This window comes from Thunnus thynnus, chromosome 15 (assembly GCF_963924715.1).
Source record: "Thunnus thynnus chromosome 15, fThuThy2.1, whole genome shotgun sequence".
NCBI lineage: Eukaryota > Metazoa > Chordata > Actinopteri > Scombriformes > Scombridae > Thunnus > Thunnus thynnus.
In genome coordinates, this window is record NC_089531.1 from 23,785,365 (window position 1) to 23,794,310 (window position 8,946).

Below are 8,946 nucleotides of genomic sequence, written 5' to 3' on the forward strand. Positions count from 1 at the left end.
GAACATGCCACTTAAGAAAAAATCTGTTTGTATAATGGTTCTTGCATGAGGTCCAATGTGTGGGTTGGAGAACCAAAACAATTAGCTAAAAGAGGTTAAAAGCAGCTACAAGCCGCACTGAGCTGTCAGAACTGGATGTCCCCCGTGGGTTCAGCATGACATGCAACCCTTTCACATTACAAAGAGTCATTTGATTCAGCATAAGTATAAAAAATATCTCTTACTGCAGGTTTACATTCCAGCCTCTGTGGAACAGAATGATAAAATGGAGCCAAACACAGCAACACATAATTTAGGTATGCAGATCACAAGTTTATTTTGGTCATTTGCTTTGACTTTGAGACACTTGACCCTCATTATATTCCACTATCTTCATAATAGCCAATAACACAATAAAACAATGAAACATCAATAATAACATCCAGTGGAATCAGTGAAGGAAACCAGTCAGGACATCATGTTTATTCTGTTTTTTTTGTACTCTCTCTTTTTCAAACTAATTTAACTAAACTGGAGGACCCAATCAAACAGGTGGCCTCTAAGGTGCCAGCGCAAATTCCTTTCACCTCAGTGCTTCACCACTTACTCGCTACTACTGTGTGTACCTGTAAACAAAAATCTGATTGGTGTGAAAATCAAGAAGGGGAAGTAATGGACCAATCAGAAAAGAGTCTTTGTTCAGAGTTGAAAATAGAGCACTTGAAGGCCAACTGTTGCCTGGAGACACAGATTGCAGGCAATTACGAAGCCAGATTACAGTGGGGAGAAAATAGGTGATATTGTCAATGGAGCACGGATTTGTGTGGGCGAGTGGGTGAGCGGGTGAGTGCGAGTGCATGTGGCTGTGCATGTGTTCAATGGGCTGAGTGTTAGTAGAGATATGTGAAAATGTAGATACAGACTTGTTTATGATTTTTTTTTTCACTTTAACCTCTTCTACATGTGAGCACCTTTCTGAATGTCCATGGATCTTTTTTATGACTGTGGGTGTAGGTTTTCCATTTAATTCATGCAATATCACTACCTTATCTCGCTCCTTGGAAAGCTGATACCGTTGCTATTTAAATAAAAAAACATTGATAAAAAATATATTGAGCAAAAAATAGAACAAACACTATAAAGTGGGAGATAAAAACATATAATTTCCTACCATCAGTCATTAGTATTCTGCTCTCCTTGAGTATCTGGTTGGACATTATACACTGCATTTTTTAAAAATATAACACAAGTGCACTGCACAATGACTATGTCCCTATGCTGCAGTACAAGGTGTTTTTTAAGAGCCACAAAGGCTCTGGTGGAAGTCTCACGGCCTCATCTCTAAAATTTAGTTTGGATTTATTCTTAAAAATCAAGATCAAGTTGTGACTATAATGCCTGATTTCTAAAATCCCAGAGTGAATATGTTTGTTTACTGCAAAGTAGCATAACTAAGCATTGTGCAACTGCAATATTCAGGTCACAAACAACATCCATACAGTATGAACAATCTGCACGCTAAAATAACACTTGCTTCTGTACAGATCAAATTTAATGTAAGACCTTGTAAATGAGGCCCCTGGACTAGAACAAAAGCCTGAACACCCCGTAGCTCAGCAGGGGTCTTTTTAAGAAGTGGGCTGCACATTTTCCACTTTTGACAGTGTGATGGGTATCTTCCCCTCCTCTGTACCTGGTGGCTTGGTGACCACATCTTCTGCATGCCTAAATCCCCTACACTTTGACCCCACCAACTCTCCTCTCTGTTCCCCTTTACCCGGTCTCTGGAAGAGCCTCTCTTTCAAGTTGGCCCTGGGGAGGATCCAAATGACGACCCCCATCGCTGCCAGGGCTGAGCCCAGGCAGGAGAGCCCGATCCCAGCCGCGGTGCTGAGGTGCAGCCCCTTGTTGAAGCTGATGGCCTGGGTATCCACAAAAAACAGGTCTCCCTCTCCGAATGACTCGATTTTATGAGGAGTGGTGTAACCGACTGACAGACTGGCGATACCTGCAGTCAGGATCAGGAGACCCAGGGCCAAGGACACCTGGATGGAGAGAGAGGAAAAGAGAGAAACCTCAAGTGGCAATTTGTGCAATCCAGGTCCATTTTTCAATAGGTGGCCTACTTTCAGCACTCTTCACTTCTTGTTAGGAAAGGTCATTTTTCTTTTGTGATGCAGAAAAAAATCCAAATTGCCAAATAGACAGGGGGCTTACATGCACTCACCATACCTCTAGAAATACCACAACACTACTGCTTGCAGTTTATCATGCAGAGACAACAGTTTAAAATGCACAGTATGCATAATTTTATATGAGAATAATATATGAGAAAGAATATCAGAATTTTTTTTTGAGTTATTACACTTATCGCTGGCAGGTGAAAAGAATCGCAGGTCTCCAGCAGTGGCGCTGGCAGTGATAAGTGAACAGAGAATTGGGGAGTTCAAATTTTGCTACAGTTTTTCAAAAATAAACTAATCCCAATAATAGAAATAGAATAATTTAAATATATCTTCCTTCAAGTCAGTCAGTCATAGCTTTGTTGTCGTCACAAAAAATAGGCCACCTTTTCTAAAGGATGACAACTTATGACTATAAAATAGAATGAAAAAAAATGTAACCTTCCAAATGGTAATACTGTAATTGTACTGTGTAATTTTACTTTAATTTTACATTTCAACGGGAAAAGAATGCATGTATGGATTGCACTGTAGGTGTTTTATATTGGAAAAATATGTAAACAAACTCCTGAGCATTCTTGGATACTTATTCTAGATATTGGCTTTGATACACATATGTTCAACTTCGTTAAGTAAAGTTAACTTAACAACTAAATCACTGACATGATTAAATGATGATATACAAAATCTTGTTATATAGTAGTTGTAAAACATGGGCTGGACTTGATAGAAATAAATCACTTGTTCCTGCAAATGCATCACTGATAGTATTGTATGAGTGAGCAGTTTAGTCCTGAAAAAGATGAATGAACTCTCTAGGATTATTGAAGATACTTGAGCCCTTACTGCTGGGAATTGTACTTACTGTATGTTTCAAACAAACCTGAAAAGCAGCATGCATCACTTCCTGTGTGTGTCTCCTGGGACATAACAGATACCAGTTGTGGGATGAATCATTATTATCTTTTATCAGTCAGTGACTGATTTATATGAAATGTCAGGGTAGGACTGATTATATCTTTATTGTTTACCTTCATCATCACATTCTGAGCTTAATGGACAATTATGGCCTATTAAGCGGTTATATTTGAAATTAAGTAAATTATCATCTCAGTGCGGTTTAATGACCACAGCTAATTTAACAAAACATTAGCTCTTACTTTCTCTAAAAATGAGCCTTTTATAGGTCTACGCTGCTTTTGAAATTTTATTTTTGACATTCATTTCAATCAGATCATTGAACTGAATATAGAAAACAGTAATTTAAAGACACAGAAGCAGGGATGGAGTAATGTGAGAGATCATACAGATAGAGAAAACATCCTAAAAAAAGATTATTAGGAGAGTGTAGTTGTAGTAACAGGTTTATTTGTATAGCACCTTCCAACATCAAGTTGATTCAAAGAGCTGGAAGTTTTACCTTCCAGACTGCTGAGTTCCACCACAGGGTTGACCTCTGGCTCTGGACGAACCCTTGATCCTCCAGGTCTCTGTCCCACATAGAGGACGAACACTCCTCATAAAAGTGGTGCAGGTAAGAACGAACCCCAAACTGAAGACAGCTAGAACCCGCCTATAAGGATTTTTACGGACAAAGTGACCAAAGAGAACAAACATGTCGTCGGTAAGTACGGTTGTACTGCAGGATTTTCTAAACAATCTTTTTTTCATGCAAGCCAAAGCTCACCTCACTGCTGGAAGATTCCCCTCCTGAGCCAGACACACAGGCCTCGGAGCACAGCGCCATCACACCTCACGCACCTTGTACACCTGCAGTAAAAACACAAATTGTTAGTAATACACATGCAAAGTGCGGAGCAGATTGATGTGTGTGCACATCAGCAAGTAACACAAACATTTTTTATCTGCTGAATATGGATTTCCCTCAATAAAACCCTTCCCTCAGAGACTCGTCATAAATCTTGGGCCGTGTCGCCAGGTTGCCCCACTTATTGTTGCAGCATGTGAACGATTGACGGCTACCGTGGCCCTGAGGTGGCTCTATTACCACCCACGGATGAGTCACACATACTGTATGCATGTGCATGCACACTCTATTCTTCCACATACGCATATGCACACATGTCCCTCTGATGTTATTCTCATGAGGCAGTTTGATTGATTTCTTTCATTCTCTGCCTTCTTGAAACTGTCACACATGCCTGATCTCAGTCTGTATCACTCAGTAAGTTACCAAACTGCAAATTGAATCGTAACCCTGACACAGAAGCAACCATCACCAAAGGATATAAAATCAGAGAACATCCTGGTCAGGTAAATTCATAGGTACTGAACTCAGCCTTTATTGCTAAAATCTGGAGACCTGACAGGATGAGTTGTTACCAAACTCTGTCCAATAAACAAGCTTTTTGTGAGTTTCTGTGATTTGTGTTTACAAGCCCTGGTTTCCTTGTAACTGCAGATTATGGGGGTATATACAAAACTAATATGAAAAAACACAACTAAATAAACTTTTCATGCCAACAAAAAGAATGTCTGTGCAATACAGTAGCACCAAGTGGAAGAAAAGACTAGTATAGTGGATAAAATAGAATACATATATATATATATATAATTTCATTTGGCTGTTGTGAATTAGGCTTAAGTTACACAGTGCAGTATTATCTTCTAAACAGAAAGCTGGCCAGACTTCATCAACTAAAAGTGTCATTTCTATGGCTTTGATATCCCATTTTATTTTTCTCTGGGTTAGTTTCTTCTCTAAAGGATCTGACCTTTCTGATTTCTTTTACAGCGAGTGCTGACACAATTAAGAGTGTTAATTTACTAGATAACGAGGTATGATGAGGATCATAACTAACATAACATCATATAATGTAACATCATATAACTAAATTTCCAATTATGCTGTCCTTTTAAATACATTTACGGAGCACAGACTTGTGACTCTAGTGGTAGAGAGTAACAACTGTAAGTACATTTACTGTACTTAAGTGCAGTACTTAAGTATTTCCATTTCATGCTGCTTTATGCTTCTACTTCACTAAATATCAGAGGGAAATATTGTACTTACTCCACTCTATTTGGCAGCTACTTATGATGCCAAGTAGTTTTAACTAGCAGCTACAGCATTAAAATGCTGCTTATGTATTATTGTGTCAATAATTATTGGATTAAATAATGTTTTTGTAGAATAATATAATCCCCAGAAAGAGACCAAACTGTGTAATATGTACTTTTTGCCTACTTCTTCCACCACTAAGTGACTGACAGTTTGATTAGTCATGTTAGAGTATACTGAACATGAATTTATGTGACTTTTTTCTTTGATATGGCTTACAAAATGATTGCTCCATTTTGTTTCAAAAGTTATAAAACTCATTCAACTTAGGCTAAGCTTTGGCACCGTATCCTTAATTAACCTAATCAAACATGAGCTACTTTATCAGTCCCGTACAGGCTGTTCATCCAGAGCGCTGTCCATGGTGCTAGTAGCTCAAGTTTGCCCCAACTTTCCTGCTGACTCACAGATCAGGTCATTCCAGATTCAACCCAGTTAAAATGCGTACTAAAGAAATATTTTAGCATGCTATTTGCCGTTTATGAAAATAGTCAACAGGGTGTCTTTACTGATCCACTCTAAAGTAGGATTTTACATATGATTTCCTGTGTCTAATCGCTCACAATAAGACGGGAAAACGTCTCGATCCGACTGGTCAAAACCATTAAAACCACACAGAATCAGATGGCATGATGATCATTTCAATTCAGCACAGATAAACAAACCACCAGCACTGGACATCAGTGAGTCATCGCGGCCATATACAGCCATCTAACACTTTTCTCCATCGCACTTCATCCACAGCGACTCTGTTTCTCATTTTTTCTACCGCCCCCCTCCCTTTACCACTGAAGCCCCCTCTCTTCAGTCTAGTTTTACAACCACTGAAGGACTCGGTCTTACCCCCTGGCCGGAGTGCTCGCTCTTCTCACTGGGGATCCATGTGTTGTCGGACCAGTGGATCTCCAACGATGCTGTTGATGTGAATCAGAGGAGCGGGGGCACTGAGCATGCGTGTAGATGGAGAAAAAACATGCGAAGTCTCGATAATATTCCACATCTTTTAAACTATAACCCTTCCTTTTCAGGCTAATTCAGAGATCATTCAAAGCGTTTCCTGGTGACCCAGTTCAGGCAAGATTATGTGGTGGTTTGTCATTTCCAAACCTTCAGACACACTGCATCTACTCATTAGTGAAACACATGTGATATAAAATGTTTTTCCTTTAAAAATATAGGTGACTATTTCTCAGTGTAGGTCATAACTTCTTTTTTTTAAAACCCACCCCATATCTTTCCCAACACTGTAAAGAATGATATTGGGTTTTTATGTCTGTATTATAAGTCCAATTACATTATTCCATATTCCTCATTATCTTTATCCTCGTCCTTTTAAATAAACAGAACTGCACAAGTAATAATCACAACAAAACTTTAAAATGCTATAGGAAAAATACAGAACACAAAGCATGCATCTGTATACCACAGGAGATTAAAGCATTAGTCACTCTAAACTCACTATTGGGCACCACAGATTATACCCGCCCAAAGGAGTACAGAGAGGTATTATAGCAACACCAGATTAAGACTCCCTATATATTTGTACTGTTCCTATGGCATCAGTATTGTCAGTAACTCAGCTGGGCTGAGCTGTCTGAAACTTTATTCCCCCTGGCACATTCTGTCCTGGCCACAGGTGCTTTTGAATTGATTCAAACTTTTCTTGAGTGACCTCATTTTGAACTCTTGTCTTATTCAAACCACTTAACTAACTAACTAACTAACTAACTAACAAACCTTTTTCGAAACTTCTCATTGTTTTAACCTATAGCCTTTAACTGATATGGGTATACTTTATGGTCAAAAGTAATTGGAAACCCCTGTCAGCACAATTTTGTGTACTTTCGGTTTGGGTCTGTTTTCAATGGTTTTAACTTTAACTTACTGTAGTTCCAATGAAGGGAAATCTTAATGCTACTCCATATAATGATATTTTGGATAATAGTGTACACTGTTTGGTAACAGTTTAGGAAAAATCCTTTCCTGTTTCAATATGACAGTAACCACCATGCACAAAGCCAGGTCTAAAAAAAAATGTTTTTCTGAGTTTGGTGTGGAAGAACTTGACTGGACTGCACAGAGCCCTGACCTCAACCCCACGCCAACTGCGGGTTAGGTCTGATAAACCAATATCACTAATCCTCTTGCATGTTCAGTTTCAAAATCTTGTAGACAGCCTGAAACCAGAAGAGTTGAGGCAATATTATTTATCCCAGTGGTTTTGGAATGAGATATTCAACAACCACATATGGATGTGATCTTCAGGTATCCATTATTTGTTTAGTGTAATTTTAGGAATGGAAATGCAGGTAAACATTATTTTTAGTGGCAGTTGTAGGGGAATGTCACACTTAAATCTTTCTAAAAGTCATTATGTCCTTTTAAAATTCAGACTCAGCTATAAAAATCTCCATCTCTGCCCTGTACTCCTAATTGTATTTTAAACCAATATATATAAATCCTCAACAGTTGTCACATATGGGGTCCCACAGGGTACAGTTTAGGGGCTCATTTTATTCTCACTGTTTTTTTATGTTTCCATGAAGCTGCTTTATTATAATATTGATTCTTTTTGTCTCCATGGTTCATTTTTTATACATTTTTACTACAATAAAGGATAAGGTTGGCGTTATTTTATATTTTTGTTATTGTCAACAAATCCTGTAAGGGTGGTAAGGATTAATAAATTAGTATAAATTTACTAAAAAACATGCATTGGTCCATCTCTCAATACTCTCTGGCTTCCCTACTCCTTGTTTAGGACACTCAGCCCCACACCTTTCCTTTCCTATTTAAAATGAAAATTTTTTAAAACAGGGCACAAGTATACAGTAAAAAATACAGTAGTTGTTTTTGTATATAAATATATATTAATATATATATTAATATGTGCTAGTATTACGTAACTATGGCAGCAGGATTGTGTGTGTGAGATTCACTCAAATTAAAGTGCACCTTACAAGTGCTTATGTTCATCATTATAAAGAAACATGTCACACAGTGCAATGGTGTGGCTCATTGATGTGTTTTGATGTGTTGACAACAATGGAGCTCTATGATACAATACTTGCTCAATTCATTGTTGGTTTTGGTCATTTCTTGAGGTTTGATGGCATTAAGAAAAATATTGAATATCACCAGCCTTATTCTTCAGGATTATCCTTTTGTATCATCATAACATTAACAGTGAGTATAAAGTAAGTACAACAACCTCAAGGAATATTATAGAATTACTCTAATGATCTTTCATTTGGGAGGTAGTTTTTTTGTACATGTCCAGACTTTCCAAACTGTCCATCAAATGCCAATCTGACAGGATAGTTTATTAAAATTGACTGTTACATTACACCAACTGTCAAAACTGAGAATGTCTCCAGGAATGCAAACTAAAGAAGTATTGCTGGAGCTCTCATTAAAGACAGGTTCACTTCAAGGAATAGTCCATAGCTGAAATAATGTTAAAGGAAACAACCTAAACAACAACCAACACACACATGCAGATACACACACTTGGAATCCACAGTCACATCCTGCCAATATGTGTTCTGTAAATATTTCACTGTTTCCTGAAGATGCATTATTTATGCAGACTGTCATAACAGATCCCAAATGAAAAGAAAACAAATACTGTCATTTTCACATATTCATCTGATCTGTGTGTGAACAGAACATTTGCTACCAGGCAGAATAAGTGTGTGTGTG

General features: G+C 38.0%; 1 protein-coding gene across 1 annotated transcript; it reads right to left on the reverse strand.

Annotated features, from left to right (window-relative positions):
• Positions 1-304: 304 nt before the first annotated feature.
• nrsn1l (neurensin 1-like) lies at positions 305-6,285 on the reverse strand. The gene is made up of 4 exons (XM_067611472.1): positions 6,088-6,285; positions 3,850-3,932; positions 3,583-3,735; positions 305-2,024 (listed from the first exon to the last, which is right to left on the reverse strand). Exons 2-4 carry the CDS (start codon positions 3,907-3,909, stop codon positions 1,608-1,610), a joined length of 630 nt encoding a protein of 209 aa, XP_067467573.1. The 5' UTR covers positions 3,910-3,932; positions 6,088-6,285; the 3' UTR covers positions 305-1,607.
• Between the last annotated feature and the right edge of the window lie 2,661 nt (positions 6,286-8,946).

Coding starts and splice junctions, on each gene's coding strand:
- nrsn1l (XM_067611472.1), bottom strand. CDS start 3,909: ATGGCGCTGTGCTCCGAGGCCTGTGTGTCTGGCTCAGGAGGGGAATCT. Junction 3,736..3,849: donor GGGAATCTTCCAGCAGTGAG/GTGAGCTTTGGC, acceptor AAATCCTTATAG/GCGGGTTCTAGCTGTCTTCA. Junction 2,025..3,582: donor GGAACTCAGCAGTCTGGAAG/GTAAAACTTCCA, acceptor CTCTCCATCCAG/GTGTCCTTGGCCCTGGGTCT.